This window comes from Anser cygnoides, chromosome 3, assembly GCF_040182565.1.
Source record: "Anser cygnoides isolate HZ-2024a breed goose chromosome 3, Taihu_goose_T2T_genome, whole genome shotgun sequence".
Classification (NCBI taxonomy): Eukaryota; Metazoa; Chordata; class Aves; order Anseriformes; family Anatidae; genus Anser; species Anser cygnoides.
Window position 1 is genome coordinate 81,296,162 of NC_089875.1, and position 23,311 is coordinate 81,319,472.

Sequence of the window (23,311 nt, forward strand, 5' to 3'; positions counted from 1 at the left end):
TTATCCTGGTAGTTGCCAATCACTTGCAATTCCTGTTACAGAGCAGTGTTTTTTTATATATAAAAAAAAAAAAAAAACTTTGAAACAATATTCTCAGACTTGCAGCCCCACTCTTATCTGCTTAGTATCACTGGGGGTCTCAGCCAATAGCTTGGGAACTGTAAACAGAGCCCAAGAACTTCTGGCAGGTAGTAGGTCTAGTAGTGGTGGAATCAAAACAGATGGTTCTCTTTCATTTGCATGATGGATATGGGTCAATATGCAAAGACTTTCTTTAGGCGTCTCTTTAGGAAGCAGAATATAATCCCCCAAATATTTTATTTATACCTAACTTAATCTTGAAAGCTTCCCAAAGTATTTTATAAGAGAAGTGTCTCTTCCTCTGGGCATCTTTAAAAGCCACAATAAAAGATGATCATAGTACAAAACAGTGGGCTCCTTCTCAGATGTGGAGACACAATGCAGTGTAATTACATGACACATGCCATGTAATTACAGTCCTCACTGAGGGCCTGTATGGACTTCACAGTACTGAGCTGAGGTTCCTATATAGCCCTGACCACTATGTAGCTTTAACTCACAGTTGATTACCATACAGTAGGAGTCTAAGTTGAAAAATTAACAATGTACGCATTTATCTTCCCCAGGGATGTGATGAGTTTAGGGATCACGTTGGTTGGTCATCAAAAGAAAATCATGAGCAGCATTCAGACTATGAGAGCACAAATGCTACATTTACACGGCACTGGCATCCAAGTGTGATAGACATTTCTCCCTTATGAGGGAGGTGACAGACTGAGAGAACAGCACTGGCCTTCAGTATATATGAAGTGCTACTAGAAGACACTTGATTTCCTGGGTCCTTCCTGCAGTGAATAGAAGAGCTACAAGAAGCACCTACAGACTTGAACTCCTAAGTGCCACCAGAATTTATGAAAAGGGAATTAGGATCCACCAGTGGTGGCAAGGAAAACAGCAGTGACAATAAACAAAGTACTACCTGAATAAACATACAAACACCTTGAGCTCTCTAACCTCCTTTTTATCTAATAGACTTTTTAAATGTACATAAAAATTTAAAAAAGAATATATTTGTCAGATAAAATCATGATATTATTGTTGAATTCAACAAAATATTTTCCTTAAATCTGTGATTTCTGAATCTTTTTTTAATCATTTGTGTTTATTCTTCATAAAGACTTTCTTTTAGTATGATGTTTATATCTTTGGACCTTTTTAGTGCTAATTCTATGACACATTACTACACTGGGTACCTCTGAAGGATTATTTGAGTTCATAGAGATTTAAGAAGCATGACCAAGCAATCTGTCCAAACTTTGGTATCCTTTTGTGCCATTTACTTTTGTTAAATCAGCACCGTATTGACAAGGCTAGCTAATTGGCAGGGAGTCAGGAAAATGCAAGTTGCCAAGAGCTCTGATATTTTTTACAGAATTTTTTAAGGTTACACATATACTATCTTTTAAAAGAAAATAAAAGACAAAAAAAAATATAAAAAATAAAAAAGAAAGAAAAGCAATAATGACCCCTAAGTAGTTCTAGGCACTTTTAGCAAATTGTTTGCAAGATGATTTTAATGGACTAGAGTTAAAGTGAGATATATTCTAAGATGTAGATCTACAACTGTAAACCTGCTGAGGCACTACATTGAATGGACAAGTGATTGTAGAAGTGTCTCAGAACATGGATGCAGTTCTCCAGTGTTACCTAAACCATGTAATCTGAGCACATTACATTTTTCTTCAATACTCTGCATTAACAAGTTGAAAGAAATAGCTGGCATATATTTTATATTAGTTTACGTTGAATTCAGTCCAACTGTGAGAATAAGGACGTAGATTTTATATTAGAACCATAGAGCATGAGGCAAGGGGCAGTTCAGAATTTTCATGTTTTTTACAGGCTTTTGCTGCTCTGAACAAATATGTGTGTGTGCTCACACAGACACAACAGTCACTCATCAGGAACACAGATGCAAGAGTATTTGCTCAATGGAATATCTTTGTATGCCATTTACTTATATATGTATTTTGTTTGATTAACCATAAGCAATAACAAAGCATGTCTTTACAGATATTGCAGGAATGTATATGAACCAGAGAGAAATGCTTTAAAAAATTCTGAAAATTGTGAACTACCCCAGCAGTGAAATGCTGTACTTCCAAAGAGAATTGGGCTGCTTCTATTGATTTTGATAGAGAAAGATCCCAGGGATCAGTCATAAATTGGACTTGTTTGATAATGTGGGCATCCACACAAAAAAAATAAAAACAAAAGAAAAACCCTGTAAATGTTCCTTTGTAAAACTTGTAAATTTTATTTATACTGTCTTGGTTTGTACACACATTTAAGTGTAGTGAGCTCTGAATACATTGAAAATGCACTATATTTTTCTATTTTACTTGCAGAGCGTCACAAACAAACATATATATTCAGTGATACATAATGTGTTTTCCCACATTTAGGACCAAAGATAGTTATCAAAAACTTACACACATCATTTTCTCCCCTCCTTTTTTGAACCCATTTTTAGATCACTGTAGAGTTATATTTGTCATTTTATTTATTTGTTTCATTAGAAAAATCAGTTTGGTTACACCAATTTTTGTCCCCCCACTTTTGTTGAACAAAATCTGTAAAAAGCTTTTAATTAGCATAATCCCGTTACATAGACACTTCCATTTGTAATCTTTGTAATAGACTGTAAATATATTTTTGGAACTATAATGCAATGTGCATAAGGGTTATTTTTCAGTGTCCATATATGATTGTTTATACAATTCACAGCACTTTACAGTCATGCTGAGAAGCCTAATTTATTGCCTGGATTTGGGCAGAGTAAGAAAAGAAGGTGATTATTCTTATTTCATATTAGATTGTCAGTCAGTAGAAATGGAGTTATTTTCTGTATGTGGCTCAAGATGTTTTTTAGCTATTAACATTAATTTTCAAAAATGAAAAAATAGAAGAAATGAAAAATAGAAGTAAGATGCAGAGTAGACTGCACACCCAACATTGAAATTAGTGCATGCAAGCACTCAGCTAACGTACTTCCAGTAGCCATTGGAACACTAGTAATTAATAAGCATCCATTTTGTGTTATTATAACTAAAGCTAAGTGCCTCACTACTGGGGTGAGCATCTGTGAGCAACTCCACAGGGTGCTTGTCAGTTTTGCTGCTGCTTTAGGCACCTAACTATGAATTTAGGAGTCTAAGTTCAGACACCTGCTTCCTTACAAACTTTGGCTATTGTTCCTAAGGGCTTGGTGATTCCAGGTACAATACAGCAATGCTGGTATTGCTGAGAACCCACAGACCCTAAATGCAACAGAGTTGAGGCCAGGCTTCACCTTGAGGACCTGCTCAATATTCTGAAGCACAGAGGCCTCAAAGCATGTGTGGTGACCTAGGCTCACACATGTAAAAGTGAGAGCCCTAATGTTATTTCTTCCTTATTTTTCCTTGTTTGATTTAAGCCATCTTCTTTGAATAGTAAATATATTTTATCATTCATCTATATACCTTGACTGCCTTAATGTTGCCACAATTTCTTACACATTTGAAAGTGGTAGAGTAGAAAAGAAAGCACAATCAGTACCAATATCGCTATTGTATCTATCTATTCAGAACATTACTGCAGTTTAGAGCACATGCATGATTTATATTTGGTAGAGCAGTAACATATTGATGTTGGTTTCAGTTCCCCTAATTCCAGGAAAACATAGTCCAATGTAACAAAAAAAGTGCCAGAGAAAGTTGGTGTTCATGAGAGGAACTGAAGAAAGACTTGGGAGAGGGAATTAAAAGCTAAATGATGAAACAAAGAAATGAGCTCAGTTCTGGAAAGAAATGAGCTTAATTCCATTGAACGTGGGAATTGTGCACCACTAAAGATGACAATATCAGGCTGTCAGCGAAGTTAATCTTTCTTGACTTTATGCATCTAGAGCAAGTATCTAAAGCATCTAAAAGAGAGATGCCTAAGACAAGCAGAATGAATCTCCCTCTGGGAATACTTATCTCCATTACCTGTAGAGGGAACCCAGATGATTAGCTTAGTTTAGGCATCTGATGTCTAGATATTTAAAACCAGATGATTCCTATTCTATATGTCCTTGGCTGCTACAGTTCCCCCCAAACTGAGTGTCATAGAAAGGCAGCTCTTCCACTACTGGTACATCCCAGAATGTATTTAAACTGAGCTTTATCACAGAGAGAGGTTTTGGTTTTTTTATGTTTGTTTTTTTTTTTTCTTTTGTCTGTGTGTGTCTGGCTTTTTTTTTTTTTTTCCTTCAGAGTTTTGTAACAGATCATCTAAATGCTTTTTGTATATGGGTATTAATTCTTGATACATTTTGTGATTGTTCTGAGGAAGACCTGCCTAGTAAATTACAGTTATTGAATATTTTAAATAATCAGAAATATTTGCTGACGTACTGCTTCAGTCCAGAGGTTATGTGATCAGATATGATAGCTGCTGTTTGCAAAACCATGTTTATCTAAAGCCTTGTCATGTAAAAATCTCCAGGAGGCAAAGATGCTTAAATGTGTCTAAAATTGAATGTTGCCCTTAATATCTCAATAATTGAGCTCTGTCTGTATTATTCTCCATTTAAAATGAGTTTTTAATATTTGTTTAAGCTGGAGTCATCTGGCATCCACTGAGGGAGTCTGAAAAAATATTTTAAATTAAATTTGCTTTTCTCCACTGATAGTAATACACGGTAAATAGTTTCCACTGTTTTGAATGTTGCAAAAACTATTGCTTTAATGTGGGGGATGAAGGGGTCTATTTTTGTTTTGTTGTTGGTATTTTTTTACATTTATTGATTAGTAGTTGAAATAAAAAAATAATAATTTGTCCTTAACTTTCTAAATAATTCATATGTAGCAATTGTGAGAATGATTTAAATTCTGTTACTTTTGGGTTACTACCAAGATGGTGATTGTGTCACTACAGCCATAATGCCAAGTGATGCTGAGACACCCTGACACAGTTACAGGTTCAGCTGGCACTCTGTTGCCGTGCAATGACATAAAGCAGTCCACTGGTTGTGTGGGAAGAGTGAAGGCCAACTCAGTCAAAAAAGGGTCATTCCACCTTCATATATATATACGTAATATTGGAGCTAACATTTACATCCATAATTCATTATATCCCTGCATACAGTTATATAATAACTTGTTCAACATTTGTTTGGTGGTGGGGTTTTGTGTTGGTTTGTTTTTTGATTTTGGACAACTATCATTTGTGCTGTTTCTGGAAGTTCCCAGATAAAATGATAAGGCCAGGTTAAGAAAAGTACAATAAAAATTCTTGCCTAACAGTAATTATGACAGCAGGTGCTGCAGGACTATTCAGACAGTTGGAGCAGTGATTTTTAGATAGCTGAGCTACTAGCAAAATGGGATTTATGCAGGGCCTGTTAGGATTGTACAATATGAATTTACTAATATGTAGAAATGGGGATTTTTTTCCCCACCAACTTTGAATGGAATTCAAGATGATTGATTTGAGATTCAAAAAAATGCTCAAAAGTTCAACCTATCCAACAATTGCTTTTAAAAAGTGATCTTTATTATTTTCATAGTGCAGCCGTCTGTTTACTTGTGAATAGGTGGTCCTGTAATTAATTAAATTTCCTGCAAAAAGGATGGGGGTGAGGGAGGGTGGAGGGGGAAGAATACAAAGATTGTATTTATTTATTTTAAAAACTTTTCTGGATTAGGTTTGGCAAGATTTTTAAGTTAAGATAATCAACACACACATTTAGAGTAAGGCCTATTGAGACAACCTAAGGGACAAAATTAGTGTGTCTACAATATCCATAGAATTCTGAGCACACATTTAGGATGGGAAAGGGTCAGGCAGTTTGGAAGTGAAAGGAATCATTTGGTGTTTATAAGCTGTAGACACCATGTAGGTTACGTCCAGCAAGATTATGAAAAATGAAAGGAATCATTTGAAGTTTATATGCTGTAGGTTATGTCCAGTGAGATTATGAAAGGTGAAAGGCTTAAGAGGGAAATACTATGCTCACTTTTGTTCTTGGTGAAAAGTCAGAAGATGGGAGTGAATGGAAAGAGAAAGCTGTGAAGCCATTCAGCATGTCTAAACTGTAGGGTTCTGCAAGACATGATGGGAATGGAGTTAAGGAGCGTTGAGATTTTTGTTTAAGTAAAGAGATGCTGTTAATAAAATATACCTAATAATCTAGGGTGGAGTGGTTTCAGTATTCTGATTTTTCCTCAGGCCAGATTGGAATTTGTCAAAGAGACTAAATTGAGACAGATGGGAAAGCAACTGGTAATATGCAGCTCATTCAAGCAGACTTGAAAGAGACATGAAAGGAGAATTTTACATTAAAAGCCTACAAATAAAACATAAAATGATGGTATTTACTCTCAGTATGTTTTAGAATAGTTTTCTTTAAATCTAGGGTAATGATAGCAGATTTTAGCACTGATACTATACAAATTGGGTGAAATTATTGTCTGATTAGTGCCCAAAAAAAGAACCACAAGTCAAAAAATAGTTGATGTCTTGATAGCCTATGAAAAAAGATGAGATACAACCGAGCGAAACTTGTATAGCCAGCCAAATGAATCTTGGACAAAACAAGACATAATTCCTAGTGCCAGAATAGCTAAATCAGGAACAGGAAAACTATTCATCCATGGATCAAGGCTTCTGTATTTAATTGAACCAAATAACGAATTGTAGAACTGTGCTGCTAATAATAATTAATACCAATAATGAAAAACTACAACTTAGAGTTCATCTGATGAATTGTAATATGGCTAGCACTGAAAAACACACTAAATGCTTAAATCCAAAGATTTATGAATGCTGGTGATATTAGAGTTTCTGGACTCTAAGCTATTTAAAACCAGTTATAAACCAGAGAACATAAAGCCCCAAGTCCTTAACTAAAGCTTTCATATTTTCTGCCAAAGGAAAAAAAAAAAAAAAAAAGAATGCTGAGGAGTCAGTAAGGTTGATCAAGTGCAATATCAATTGTTTTCTAACTATTTCCTTAGAATTATCATGAAATGCATGACTTTGTATTTTACATCTCATGTATTAGGAAACAAATGTCTTGCTCCAAAGATGCAGTCTCACTGAGAGGAAAAATCATCCATTTGTTTTAATAGGGCATCAAAAATTTGCTTGAAAAGAGGCCAGACTGAAGAATTATAGACAGACTTTATACACCTTGATCTCTCACATTTCATGTCTGTAGAGACATTGTTCAGGCAATTTCTTGACTATCATTCAACCTGTCTTACTATGCCAGCTTCCACTGCCTACCTGAAGGGTTACATGTCTATTTTTAAGATGTCTGCTGGAAAATGTTTCAATTTTCTTTCCTCAGGGACCAACTAGCTTATACCAAGAATGTGTGTGTAGTTTGAGAATAGAAGGTTCAACGATCTCAGATTAGTTCTCTCTAGAGTGTTCTTTTCATTCAGTTATAAAAAAATAAATTGTGTTCTCCCATTGAGGTTGCACATAGTAAATATCATGAGAAATCTGATTTTCATGGAATAAACTTAGAAAATGCATCCAGATACCTCCTGAAGACCAGAAATGAGGGTCTTTAGATGGTGGCTAGGGTTGTGTTCAGAAAGAGATGGGCCTATCTTCATAATACTACTGGGTAGTCTGTGTGTGTGGCTTTCCCCCATAAAACACTCAAGCTAACAAATTATGGAGTATTCTGGGTAGAAGATGTCCTCTGTCGCTGTCATTGAAACTAGACCACAAATGCAGAATGTGCGTGTCCTTAAGAAAATAAAAATAAATAATAAACTAATTCTGTAACAGAATTAGACCAAGATTTCTCTTTCATTTATTTAGTTTGACCTTGGCAACAGCAATGCTTCCATATCAGGTCAGTGAAAGAGTAAGATGGTCAAGACATTAGAAGATTGGTTGGGGTGATGGGGCTCCTTGTGTGCAAAAAGAGGGGCTGAAAAGAGGTGGTGGACCTTTGGGTGACTTTGGGCAGTCTTTGTATTTCTCTTCCAGGATCTTTGCCATGTAGACCCTTTGTCCTCAGCCTGCCTCATCTCAGGACCTTCTACTGTCTCTTTTAATTGAGTACCCCTTAAGTCCTCCCTTATATTACCCTACACAAAATAAAAGTATCTTCTTCCCTAGTAGACAGTGTTTGTGCCACCACAGGATGCTGGAGAAGATGCAAAGACAGTGTTAGGTTTAAGTCCAATTCATTTGCCTACCTATGGGAAGAAACTGGGTCAGCAAGGCACGGAAAGGGATTCCTAATGAAGATTCTTCTTTATATTGCTGGGCCTCAGTATTATTATTGGACAACTAATTCAATGCTATTCTGGAGATAAAGGATGCACCTTATTATTATTATATACTTTCCCTACATACTTCAGCTCATCCACTGCCAAGGGTAAGGGTTTGGAGGAATAAATAAATAAATAAATAAATTTAAAAAGCTTTCAGGTATTTCTTTGTAGTGCTCTTTTTAAGAGAAATAATTGAAATAACTGTTTTAATGCCTAAGTTCCCTAAACTTGTGCAAAAGACAAATCCTTTTTGATGTTTGGCAAAACTATCCCAAATAGGCTGTGTGCTCTCTGTTCCAAACCTCAGTCTTTATATGTTTCCTATCTCATCAAATTCCTTGCTTAGCATAGGGGTATGCATTCCAGTCCTCAGGATGGTATCTTCTTGTATCACAGCACTGAAGCCCCTTTCCAAGTCTCCATACTTGTTGCCTTGTGCAGAGATGTCTCTGGATTTTGAGGATTATTTTCCCAGCCATGAAGAGGGAAACTAATTTTGAAGTATGCTGTACTTCCAACTTTCCCTATCTGGCATGAGTCATTAACACCTAGCAGCGCCTGTGCTTCACTGGGGGATAAGTGGAAGTGGGCAGTGAGGAATGAACATTTAGTACCCCAGTGATGCTAAATGCTATTAGGTAATTTACCAGCAGTGAGTGTACAGGTTCTCCGTACCCTTTCCTGTCATGCTCTTCCTCGTTAAAGCAACCACAAGCTGTGGGCATGTTTCGTACTGCTGCTAGGCTCCCTACATCTCTTTCTGTGACCAAAAATCTATGGATTGGGGAGATCAATGCCACATTCTAAATGCAGAAGTCAATAATGTTGGTCAAAACAAAACTAAAAAAGTGGCAGGGGGGTTGGAAGGTATACAGAAGAGGTGAATCAGCCAGGCTTATGAGTGAACTGCCCAGGAACACCAATGATATAAGCTAATGGAGTAAAATAATATCCAAATTTTCACATTGATAGAACAGTCTAAGTGTGGAGGGAGCTGAATGGGACAAATCAGACCACCTAGCGAGGGGACTGTTTCAGGGTAGGGGGGAGGAGAGACGAGGACCTCTTTATGAATTAATGAAACTCATATAGAAAGTCACATGAAAATTAATGCTTTACCTGTGCTACCAGCTTTTGAATTATTTGCTGAAGAAAAAATATAGTTTACACTAGAATTACATTTCTAGCTTGGAAGTATTTCCTAGAAATATTACCCATTTTCAGCACAGGAAATTTGCTTAATAATTATGGGAAAAAAAAAAAAAAAAAAAAGCTTATGAAGGCAGCCTTCAAAGCAGCTAATACCATTTTTATACTTATATTCTGAAACAGGTTTGTGTAAATCTTTTTTTTTTTTTTTAAACATCTGCTGTTGTCAAGATATTTAAATTAAAAATCCTAGAGAAGTGGATATTACATATTTCATAATGCTTTTACAAGTTGTTGCATGATATTACAAGTTGAATTTTTGAGGTCTAAATTGATGGTGTTTCACTTTAGATATCAGAACAGAAAGCGTGTATCTTAGCAAACATCTGCATGCTTGTCATTGAGCTCTTATGGCATACATTTGCAAAACAGAATGTTGTGTTTGGTAGAAATTAGACCACAAGTTTATTGTATTGTTGTTGTTTTCCTATTTAACGCCATTAGGTGATTGAAGTCCTTGTTAGCTAAGGTCAGTGAGTACTAGTGAGCAGATGAATATGATGTAAATTGGTAAAAGCCATATCTAAAAAGTATGGAGATATCTCAGAGAGGTGATGTCTGGCGTTTATTGAATTCATTTTCTATCCTTCTTTGCCACAACAGTCAGAGCAACAAGACAGACTGACTCCCTTCATGCTTATTAACAGCTGAATTGTAACTACACACAGTTCAGGATACATAGCTGATGTAAATGTAACTCTTATCTGGCATCCTTTTACCTCTGTTTCCAGGAAGACTCACTAATTTTTGTGATTTGAGAAATGACCTACTCCTTTTCTGAGGACACAGAGAAATTTTACATAGTTGTTGTGTGAGAAAGGCAAAGTAAGTCTAAGACTGATCCTATAGCTTTGGGCTTTGGGAAGGTAAGAGAAAGGCAATATGTGGGAAGGGTTAGTGTCTATAGATATACACGTATAGCCAAGCACTTTGAGCTGCATCTGCTGCCTGGAAAAAGGTTGATTAGGCTTAGCAAGATGTTCCACAGGCAGGCTTTATCTCCACAATTCTTTCCTGCACTTTACAGCTTCTTCCCTTCCTTAACCACATTTTCCTTCCATAAATACCCTCCCTCTTATTCTGAAATTGGTGTTTAGGCCACTTCTTTGGGAACAAGGAGCCTTATGTTTTAAGTAAATTGGACTTTTTTTTTTATGCAAGAGGTTGAGTGGCCTGCCATGCCCCAGAAGAGCTAATATCTTGGTCTGTAGGTACCATGAATCTGGGCTTTCCCACATCATTCTGACATTTCTCAACTATTAGATAAATTATTTATTATCTCTTTGATCTTTTATAATGTGTTTTCTGTTGAAAGGATGAATTTAGACATCTACTTTCAGAGAAGGTTTGAGGTTATGAATCCCTGAAAAATATTCATCAGGACACAAACAGATTTACTGCTGGGATGCATGCTGGCATACCCAGGACCCTCTTAAGTGTGCTGAGGACTAGTTCACACTGACTTTCCTTTATGTGGAATTAGGGTGTGGGTGGTAACTTATGCATGTGCTCTTTTTGTTCCATTATTGAATACATGTATGGCCTTGGTATGCAGAACTGGATAAATGAGTATTTATCCAGAACCTGGATAAATGAGTATTACTTTTGACCACACAGCTGACCCAACCAGGAACTGAAGCCTTGTCCTCATTTCAGCATATTTTGTCAGACAGCTTAGCCACTCTCTTTGGCCTTCAGTTTCTTGAATTTACATATTAGGTTTCTATTTCTTCCCAGAGATACAGGCCTGGAACGACATTGAGCATCAGGGCAGCCTGACATGAAGCATTATGATAATGAATAGCTAGGTCATACAGATGCAAAGAAATAATCAAATTGATTTATCATGTGTGACACAGGGACCCCCTTGTCCCATTTGTTAATGTTTCATACTTGTTAGCTTGCACCTGGTCTCTGCTCTATAAAAGGCAGTAATTGACAGTGACAACAAGGTGCATGCAGCCCAAAGTAAAGCCATGCCAGAGTCCAGGGTATACATACACTATCCCATGAATCTCTTGATCCAAAGGCCTTCATCCTGGTGCTGACCAAAAAAGGTCAGTAGAGGCATTGCCAATAAAATATAACCTGAGGTTTTAAATACCTATATATCTAAGAGCTATCTGTGACTACCAGTTGCCTTTAGCTTTGCATAAATTCACATGTCAATCATTTTTACTAATTCAAAGACATACTTGCCTTCTAAATATTAAAAAAAAAAGTCAGAAAAAAAGTCTTTTTGGAAGGAATTTCTTCTGAGAGTTCTCTCTTGCTGCATTCTTTTCTCATGCATTCCTTGCATTACTAAGGTTTCAAAGGGCAGGTGCAAATAAAAACTAATAGAAGTGAGGTGTAGCTTAGTTAATTCCTTCCCTTCATGCAAAATTAAACTACACTAGAGATGAAGAAATGTTATGTCACTCCATTAGATTGCTTCCTCTAGCTTTTTTTTTTTTTTTCCTAAAACTCAAATATTATGGCTATTAATATTGTCAGATCCTCTTCTCAGCTTGTCATAAAACATCTGCTGCCATTTTGTCCAGTCTGGTGACAGAGATATATGTCATGCTATAATGTATTAATAATGCTCTTTTCCTGAATAAGTATCTCCCCTTTGATTCACACTGTTAAATAATTTAATCTGTGTGCCAGAATAACATATACCGTTTTGGAATCAAATGTAAGAATATTGGTTGGTATGGCAGGGGGCATTCCTCTGCTGGTTTATTTTTCTTTAGTATTAGTGCTATATTGACTTGTCTCAAAGTCTGTAATAGATTGCTTTTCTCTCAGGAATTTTCAAATAATTTAGCTAAGAGGTTGCTAACCATATTTATAATATATACATATATTTTTAAAAGCCTGGCCTAAATCTATTGGTCCTAAAGCTATATTGCTTTAGAGATTCCATATGGCCAACCTGCCACTGAAATTACAATAAAATCTTCATCTTTTTATTTACTTTTTAATATATTTTTTAAGGCTTTTGCATTATTTTTTGGCAACATAAGTAAAATAAGCATTGTCTTAGGATGCCTAATATCACGCAATGACTAAGACAAGTCAGTTAAAGTATTTTATAAGATTCTTCAACAATACTGATAATATCAGGCTAAAGAAGATTCTTCCTTATTAATTTATACACCTACCATATGTATCTTTTTTTAAAATTAAGTATAGTTTAAACTGAATTAACACACCCGTTCCACCCTTTTCCTGCTTCTCTGTATTAGAGTTATCAACATCTCCCTGTCCCTAATTTAATACCCAAACACCCATCCAGAAACAACAACAACAACAAAAAAAAACACACTGCATCTCATTCATTTATCTCCTTTATTTTAAATACTAAAATTGTCAATTATAACCTTATGGCTCATTAAGAAAAATGTGAAACATAACTACATTTCCTTCATGGTAGAGTTGTTTGCTTGGGAATTTTGGGGTTTATTTATATTTACCTAGTGAGTCAACGATTATTTTTGTCAAGTGGTGGTATATACATCAAGATGACAATGATAGTATAATTTGCCTCTATTACTTCCTGATATCAGGATTCTGCTGCACTGCCAATTTTATATCTGTTGTTATTGTTTGTTTGACAGAATCAAAAACATACCAGGTGCTTTGCAAAACAGAGAACAAGAAAAATCCCTTTCCAGAAGAGATGACAGCCTGAATAGAAATGACATAATGGCAGGAGACAAAGGAAGCAGAAAGGGGAAGCAAAACAAGAGTTATAACAAAAACAAGAGTTATAACCATAAAATCATGAGATTGGTTTGGAGGCACAGTGAACGCTATGAGGCATTTTTTTAAAGCACATAAGGACTATAGTTGGGATTAGAGGATGGAAATGTAGAAAAGAAGCATGGAAAGGAATGGAGAAGAAGGGAGGAACAGACTGGCAACAGGAGGAAGAGTAAACAGAGGTGTATGGGAGAGGCCAGAACACACACCTGACAAACTGATGATTATGACTAATGCCAAGAATGAAAGACTACATCTGAAGAGCATGATGATTTCAGGATGGCGAAGCAGGACATGGCGATGCTGCTAGGGAGAGAAGAGCCGGCAAAGCTGCCCTGGAAGCCTACCCTGGAAGCTCCTCACACTAATATAACCCTGCTTCCCCATCTTTTTAGCTCCCCTCTTATACACAAAATTCCCATACAGAAGAGCAAAGGAGAAGGAGAAGCAGCTAAATCAAACATTTCCAAAAGTACTGCTGGGGAAGAAGTTTAAGTCAGGATTATATAGATTTACTTCTATTGATGATGCAAGTGGCAGAGTTAGTCTTTTTCATTCAGAAAAATCAATGGGAGTCTTTGCCACTACTTACAAATAGGTCTTGCACAGAAGCAGATTTTAATAATTTAACCAATCCAGGACATTTTGAAATGTCCTTCATTCTAGATCAGAAAGAAGCAGAAATCGTAACATTTACAGTGAAATAGGAACATAGAAGAAAAATATCAGAGACATTTTTCTTAGAGCTGAAAATAATTGTTTCAGTATTAAAAAAAAAAAGATAAGGAAGGGAAATGCTCATTGAAAATAAAAAAAATAAATTATAACTTTCAATGAAAAAATATAACATTGGGAATATTTTTAATTATGCTGAATTGGCTCTTTTTTCTCCAAAAAAGAGCAACACTTTTTCAAAGTAAACTGGAAAATTGGCATTTTCAGAATGTCTGATGTTTTAAACTGCCCTGATTTCCAAGTTAACAGTTCTTCAGGAATAAGAAAGCTGCAAAATGGCCAGTCTAATCTCTTCCTCACCTCCTTCTCCTCTGCTGTTGTGATATCAGGCATCTCTACTGATCAGGCTGCAAAGAGCAAAACCAGTTTCTATGTCTCCCTGAGAAAAGGCATATTGCCAACTTCTTGAAGAATTATTAATTAGATATCTGCTTACAGGAAATAACTTTTTTTTTTTTTTTTTTTTTTTTGTGCTACAGAGTATGTCTCCATTTAAACCCTCATCACAGCTCTTCCATTTTGCCTGGGAAGGTTTGTCAGAAAGCATACTGGAAAGCCTCAGATGTTTCTGTAACTAATGAAACTGTTTTTAGTCATAGTTATAGTGTAGTAGATATACTGGCATGATAGCTGAGAGACTACTCCTCGTAATGGAGTACTCTACTACTCTGGCATATATAGACACTTTGCTTTGTACTTCTGACTTCAAAATTTTGATGTTTAGGGTACTATAGATACTTGCCACTTGTGTTTTTTCTTATAAATTTTAGAAGACAGTAATGGATATTTTGGTTGTTGCAACACCTTATCAACATGATAGATGGATTTAGTCTCTTTTAGCAATGGATGGAATGATATAAACATTATCTATTGGAGACAATGGCCTCATTTAAGTCCATCTTGGCAACTCTAGATAGAATTCAAATAATTCATCTAGGTGAGCAGGAGACAATTGCTGAAAATCATACCTGAAAAATTAGTAGTAATCCTTAACTGTTTGGGTTTGCCCATCATTTGCTTGAAGATTTTGGTAACTGGTGACTTACTGGATTCTCAGATAGCAGCAATTGCCAAGCACTTTTTTTTTTTTTTTTTTTTTATTGCCTGCAATTTGAACTTTGCTTAAGTTAATTAAACTATTGTCACCTCAGGGTATCATTTTAGCAATGAGTTTGACAGGACCTATTCTGTTAATGTAGGGATTTCAGCTATTAAAGAACACAACAGATATAGAGAGTTAACAATACATAGCAGTGCTTGAAGAATCAGGCCTGCATCAGTTATGTCTCTCCTCCATTATTGAAGTAATATTGGATTTAAATCATATAGCCATTGGGTAAGCTTACAAAATCTACCCCACATAAGTTCCTCTCTCCTTCAATCAAAAGTAGCTCAAAGGTTTATAACGTTCCATGTACCATTAAAAACAAACAAACAAACAAAACCAGAAACAAAAAAAAAGTGTCATAAGACATAGTATCTCTCTGTAATAAAGTAATAACATATTTTTACATATCATTTTTACATATTTTCATACCAGTTACATACAACTTTTTTCAATAATATATTCAGCATAAAGCAATATCAAAACGTAGTGATTATTTCTATTAATAATATTCATCCAAGCTCTGGATTTTGCTTAGTTTTCCCCCTGATTCTGGCATGGTAGCAGATATGGAAGTTATGTGTACCTGTGCGCTGGCACTGAGAGAAGATTCCACTGTGTGACATATTCCCTGCTTCTGCTACAATAAATAAATAAATGAATAAATAAATAAATAAATAAAATACCACCCTATCATTCCCTATCATTTCAATTGGAAAAGGTGACGTAACCTCTGGAAAACTGCAGTTTGACATGCCTTCTGAATTCAGACACTGAGCTGGACACAAAGTTTGGGAAGGGATTTAGTACCAGCTATTTCAGTAGCTATATTATAATGTATACTGAAAGTAAAGGAAAGCATGACTATTTTTTTTTTTTTTAACTTAGCCTAAGTTTTTTCCTGCAAATCCTTTCCTATTGTTATCTATCAGCTTTTCCAAGATATTTGGTTGTGCATAAAGTAAGAATAGCTGCACTAACTCAACCCCAAAGTCCATATAGCCCAGTGTGCCTGGCAGGTGTAGAGGTCCAGACCTGTTGTTGAAAGGCCTGCACTGTCCCCTAAAGATTAAGGACACCATCAACAGTCAACTTCAAAGCACCTTCAGGGCTCTTTTATCCGGTATGTACAGTTCAAATGCTTCCTAAATCAGGTGGTGCACTACATTTAATAGTCTGAATTTGTCCTAGATCTGGTGAATTTACTTTCTCCTTCTGTCTCTCTTTCCCCGTCTGTTTTGCCCTTCTTTCTTCTGAAATAGAATGACCAGGGCTGCATGAATTATTCAACATAAGAGTGTATGATGTATTTATACAGTGATATAGCGATAGAGTGTATTTATATGGTGATATATATATATATGTTTCTATTTTGTTTACTTCTTTCTTAATCATCCAGATATCCTGTTTCACAATTTTACTTGATGCTGAGTGCTTGACTTGGTGTTTTCAGAGAGCTGATATCAGTTCATGTATTTTTTTCTTCTTGAGCAATAGTGAATTTGGAGTCCCTGTCTGTGTATGTATAGTTAGACTTACTTTTTCCCTTGTGCATTTCTTTGTGCTTTATCAAATTTCATCACCACTTTATTGCCAATGGCATTTAAAATTGTTAAATCATTTTGCAGTTCCTTACAGGCAGCTTTTGGTTTAACTTTTTAAAATCATTTTGTATCAAACTTTCTCATCTGACAGTTCTTAGATATCATATTTCCCTTTACTACTAATAAAAGTACTTTTGTTTAAATTCTTTGTTTTAATTCATGCTTCAGAATCTAAGAAGCTTTGCGTACACTTAAGTGCTATAATTTATGATTGTATTTTTCAGGAAGGAGGAGAGAGACCTTCAAGCTATTTTCCTTTATGTTTTATTAATTGGAAACCTTAAAAGTAGAATGTAGACCTTCTCATTGCATACTGGTTATGACAGAGTGGTTATACAACATTCACAATGAAAAATTACTAAGGGCTAGATCCATGAAATGCATGTAGGAATGGACTTTAGCCTCTTAGATGTCCTGCCTCTCCTCAAAAGCTGTAAATCCATGTTGGGCACCTCTCTCTCTGCATTTAAAGAGGACAGCTGGATGTTTAGCAAAAACATCCTCCAACTGTAGCATACTAAGCAGGAAACAGACTAAGCGAAATAGAGAAACAGCCAGAAGGGGGAAACAAAACAAGTGGATGATTCCCTGATATAGGTATATTTTTCAGCACTGCCCTACTTCTGAGACTGTAGGGTTTTGCGAGGTGAGACTCTCAGCATCTGTCCTACTGCAGCTGTTCCTCTTGTTTTTGGCACTATTCCCTGCAGTGAATTCTAGCATCTGATGCATATGTCCAACTTGGTGCACTGAGATGTCAGTCCCTCTCTTCCTCTCTATCCCAGTAAATACTGAACTTTCAGGATTAGGCAACAACTGAGTATACTTTGGTGAACTACCCTGCCAGGGTAAGCACCTAAAATTGCATTTAGCCACTTCTGTGTCATTGCAGGTCTAAACTGGGATCTGTGTTACAACACTCGTGAAAGCAATGAGAATTATTTGAACCCTAACTCAGGAAATTGGTTAAACCTGTCTGTGTAAAAAGGAATCACTTGTTTGTCCCACATCTTCATTCATTCATTCATTTCATCTTCACTGAAATGTCATCATAATTCTCCAAAACCAATTCTGTGTCTATATCACAATTATGTTTAACCTTATATGAATACTGAAAGTACGTAGCTCTAGACGGGTGAGTAGACCGTATGAGTTATTAGTATTCATACCATATTAGAAATCTTATGAAGTGGGGGAAATAAGTGGGTGGTGATTGACATTTAGTGTTTCTCAAGCTGAATTATATCTTGTATATTTGAGAGAATAAATGAAGATTTTATTTATTTACTTGTTTGTTTTTAGAAACCTCTCTCTTTGTTCTCCCTTAAATAATACAGAAATATGTAGTACTGGGTTTAATTTTTTGTACTTACAAAAGTAATTATTTCAAATGCTATAGATACACTTGAGAGGATGGTGACAAAAGAGAACAAGCTGCCAGAGGATTTATTTGATGTTCTGAGGGAACATGTTATAAATATCTGTTATAGTGCAGATGCTTATAAATCTTCCTCTGTTTGAAGGAGTAGAACTTTGGGAGCTAATAAGCCCAAAATTAAGAGACTCCAAAAACTAGCAAATCAAACTGCCATACAACATTTTAAAAATGAACAAAAGCTGAATGACTGCTATATCTATATCTAAGTATCTATACTGACACAGGCTAGTTCCTACATATATAATTAAGTTCTTACTGTTTCAATTTATTAGTCGTATGTTGGTCCAGTCTCCACTGCTTCAGCATTGTTTGTTGCATAGTTGATGTTAACTTTAGTGGGTTCTTCTTTTTTATTGACCAATATTAATTGAGTAACAGTGGCAGGCAGTAATAAAATAAAGAAGCAGAAATCTGGGATTAAAGGAAAATTCATAACAAATCCCAGGTCAGCTAATCTTTCCTGCTATATACTGGGCAGGTACAGTCTTTGTTACATAAAATGCCGAAATATCAAGGAAAGTGAATTGTTATGCACTGATGACAAACAACAATACAATAAAGATATTTCTAGAAGATATAACATGTTCAGTGACACGAAGGAAGGAACTCATAGACAAGCTGCTATTTTAAACTTGGACAAAAAAATCAAAATAATAATTTTAACATTATTATTATTATTATTATTATTATTATTATTATTATTATTATTATTATTTATTATTAACTTTTTACCAGTTCTGTCATTGTGTGTTTGCACCATTTAGGAAAGCTTGCTTCTCGTTGCCAGCACATCTCACTTGCCCATTCCAGCTCTTTCCTTTTCCTGTAGTCTAGTTTCAAAGACTAGACATCCACAGTCTTTTTTGCTACAGCTTCTAACCCTTCTTTTGCCTTCACTTGGACTTGTTCTTGCATTTCTTCATTGGTTTATTTAAGATTTTTGTATCAATTTACTTTCAATTTAAATATAAACAATAGTTACATTATTGAAAGATGGTCTTGGTTCAATCTTTTGTTCTAATCCTACAGTACCCTACAGTACAGGAAGTAAGAATTTATTGATTCTTTAAAGGAAAAAAAATAAATAAATAAGAATAATCTTCCCTAGTTCCATAAAAGCAAAACTTTTCCTGTTGTACACTTTTGCACCAACATTTCCAAAAATTTGGGAACTCAGCTTGAAACCCGTTATTGGAATCTAACTTTTTTGTTTGTTTGTTTTTAATATATATAAATACTGATTTTTCCAAGCCCCTGAAATACAGGGATTCTCAGTTTATTCCAAACTGAGGAAATATAAAAAGGAACTATTTAGAATAAAAGAAGCAGCCTAAGCCAATTTCTTTCCTTTGATATTTAGGGCCTTGATTTATTTTAGTGTATGCTCAAGCTCTCCTTTTTCTTAGAAATGCATACATAGTTATGTTTGTGATGTACCTCTGCATTTTCCTGAATACCTAGGGCAGTCTCTCCATTTTAAAATTGGAAATGAACTTTTAACCAGTGGACAGAAATTCTCTTCAAAGATGGAATATCAAGGAAAACAAATTGAGATGGACAATTTTGAGGCAGGTTTTCTAATGAATACAAAAGTTGGTTACATGTTATGTGAAACTTTAAAAGAAGATGCAGTGTTGGCAAACACTGCTGTAGTCCACTGTTGATATACCTATTTCCAGAAAAATGTTTCAAAATTGTATCCCAGTAAACAGATCCACCAGAAGTTTCTTTAGATAGTTTAATGACAATAATTTTCTTACTGTAAATTATTTATATTGCCAAGAATAATCCAACTAATCTGTAAAAAATATATGAGGCATATTTCTTTCTGAAAAAAAAAATCATAATGTAGTGTTTTGTAATGTCTACTCAAAATTTACAGTTTAAGTATATATATGCTGTTATATATAAGTACATGCTTTAATGTAATAAAATCATCCTTCTGTTACTTTTGAAAATAGGGGACACTACTTCTACTTCCTTCCCCACTAAAGCTGTCCTCCTGCACATTTTTATACTGTAGCATTCCCAAGGGAGAAAACAAGTTTTGAAACTCATATTTTTCTTTTCTTTTATTATTATTATTATTATTAATAATAATAATAATAATAATTATTATTATTATTATTATTATTTATCTTGATTGTCAGTAGGAATGGATTTGGGAAGGCGAATGTAAGCAGGAATAAAAATATCACGTTTTATTACGTGACATCGAATGTAATGAAATCTCAAGGTCAACTTAATTTTTTACCTCTTCCTATCTCTCTGACTCATAGCACTGCATCTCAATAGCTGCCACCAACAGCTACCACCAGAAATCTTGGCTAATTAGTAATCAGTCATGTCACTTAATGTGATCTCATCCAGCCTGACTATTGAACCTGAGTACAACAAGAAAAAAGAAATTTGAAACTCTTAGCAGTTGTGTTTAGTCCACCTATTTTCAGCAGCATTACGTTCCTACAGTTCAAGCTTTCATTATGCTACACTAATAGGCATAACTGAATTTGATGGGTTTAATAGTTATTCATTTAGGAATATTTGGTAGCACAGAGAAGCAAGACCTTTAATTACCAACCAAATAATCCTATCAAATTCTAAAAGATAAGATTTCTTAGCAGTTCAATGACATTAAGCTAGGAAAGAGCTTTGTTAATAAAATTCCAGAGCACACATCCCTTCTTAGCAGTAACCGGTTGAGCATAGGAAGTACCCAACATGGCTGAATCATAGAATCATTAAGGTTGGAAAAGACCTTCAAGATCATCACCAATATCACCCACTTAAACATGTCCCTAAGCACCATGTCTGACCTTTCCTTAAACATCCCCAGGGACAGTGACTCCACCAGCTCCCTGGGCAACCTGTTCCAATGCCTAACCACTCTCTCTGAGAAGAAATTTCTCAGAATTTCCAACTTAAACAACCCCTGCTGCAAATTGAGGTCATTCCCTCTGGTCCTATCAACAGTTATCTGCGAGAAGAGGCCAAAATGTTCCCAGCTTCCTCAACCCACTCTCCCTCAAGCCTGTAGCGCTGCATAGGATTGTTGTGGCCAAAGTGCAGGACCCAGCACTTAGTCATGTACAACCTCATCCCAATGGCCTCTGCCCATCGACCCATCCTGTCCAGGTCCCTCTGCAGGGCCTTCCTACCCTCCAGCAGATCAACACTTCCCCCCAGCTTGGTGTCATCTGCAAACTTATTGAGGGTGCACGCAATTCCCTCACCCAAATCATCCATAAAGATATTAAAGAGGATGGGCCCCAGCCCCAACCCCTGGGGAACACCACTCGTGACCTGTCGTCAGCTGTATTTCATTCCATTCACCTCTACTCTCTTGGCCCAGCCATCCAGCAATTTTTTAACCCAGCAGAGTGTACCTGTCCAAATCATGGGCTGCCAGCTTCTCCAGGAGAATTCTGTGGGACACCATGTCAAATGAAACCAAGAGCATGTCAATGCAGGGACCAATGCAGGGCCACTGAAGTCCACCTATAAGAACAAGAATATCCCATCAAAGTTACAGTGATCATTCACATGATTAAAACTATACAGAAAGGTAGGTTCTTTTCTGGATGGGCAATGGGCATTTCACATCAGCCTGTCGTGGCAGTAGAAATATTTACCAGTCTTTTTAAGAGACAACATATAAATATAAATGACTATCTTGCCTTTTGACTGCTAGACTCAGGACAGCTTCAGATGTGAAAATCCTGCACATTCAGTCATTAATTTTGCTCCTAAACCAAATAGTTGTTTTAAATGGCAATCATGAAGTGCTAATCTCTGCTACCAATAAACAAAGGTAAATCATAGCAGAAAACTTGTTCATGTGCAGTAATCTCTAGAGGATTAGGTTTTTCAAGGGATCAGATTTCCTAAAACTTCTCTTTCCCGATAACAGCCTCTGCTGTAAGGTGACACACCAATAGGCATAAATTATTGAGAGCTGCTGATAAGCAGAGGCCATTTGGGGGTTCTGAGTGCAATATAAATAGATGCAAAACAGTAGGGGGACTGGTGCTCATCACAAACCTCAAAAGGATTAGCAGTTCAAGCTCTGATTTCCTTGCTGTTGGTAGCTGTGATTTATTATCAGACAGTGACTGAGAGTCTCTCTTATCTGTGATAATTTAAAGGCTTAATGGCAGTCCCTTTATCTGGGGGTCATAATTAAGCTTGTTTGATCAGGTTCCTTACAAGCACCTCGCCTGTATTTTTAGCTATGCCTATTTTTTCCTTGGCGTAGAAGCATTTTGTTAATTAGTATTAACAATGTTATTGTTAACAATTACTGGTAATGATAACAATCTTGTTTAAGGTTTCTATTTATCTGGAGGAAAAATGCAAGCCAAAAAAAAAATCGCAATGTTTTTTGAGTTTAAATACGTTTACAGGAAATTTTAAGCTGCAGTGTCTCAGCAACACTTTGGCAACTCAGATTCCAATCTAAATCAAATATAAAACTGAAAATGAAAAACCACTGCATAAAATCACTTTTAATAGACTCATTTTCTCTGGTACGAAATTAACACCAATTTGAAAGTAAGCATGACTGCTATTTTACAGTGCATTTACTGTCCCTCTTTATCATCTTACTAATGAGCTGTTTCTTTCACTGTCATGAAAATTTCCTTAACAAGAGATGAACTTTAAGATCTTATTATGGCTGTATAAGAACACGGGTGTCATCAAAATTAATCTACTGACAGCTTTATTCTGTTAACATAACTGGAAAAAGAAGCAAATTATATTTGTTAAATGTACAGAATATTAGAATTTTGAAAGGAAAACTTTCCATTTTTTTTTTACTCAAATAAACAACTGGTTGAAGTGAGTTAAATATATTTTTTTTCTTTTCCTTTTAAGAGGAAAACAAACTAGAAAAGAAAACATGTTCAGATTGACCACATTAATTTCTTAATCATTCTTGTAAGTTTCTGAGATACTTAGGAGGCCACAAAGAGAGGTGTATAGGATTGTTGCTGAGATTTAGAGAAACAGAATTACTGGCTATAGAAAAATCTTCAGAAAAACATGATCAAACATATAAAGACACAGGAGGCATGGGTGTAGTATGTGTTTATACATGTATATGTATTCAAAACTATGTCTATAT

General features: G+C 35.6%; 1 protein-coding gene across 6 annotated transcripts in view; it reads left to right on the top strand.

Moving 5' to 3' along the window:
- The window catches only part of EPHA7 (EPH receptor A7), a 169,549-nt gene extending 149,415 nt beyond the window's left edge, over positions 1-20,134 (top strand). For 4 of the 6 annotated variants that reach the window (XM_013180195.3, XM_013180194.3, XM_066994513.1 and 1 more), the window contains one exon: positions 648-13,300. In XM_013180195.3, coding sequence (XP_013035649.1) covers positions 648-762 — 115 coding nt within the window. In that variant the 3' untranslated portion in view covers positions 763-13,300. Of the gene's footprint in view, positions 1-647 lie in introns of all 6 variants that reach the window. The other 2 variants (XM_013180196.3, XM_013180192.3) reach the window with 1 other exon arrangement.
- The last annotated feature ends 3,177 nt before the right edge of the window (positions 20,135-23,311 follow it).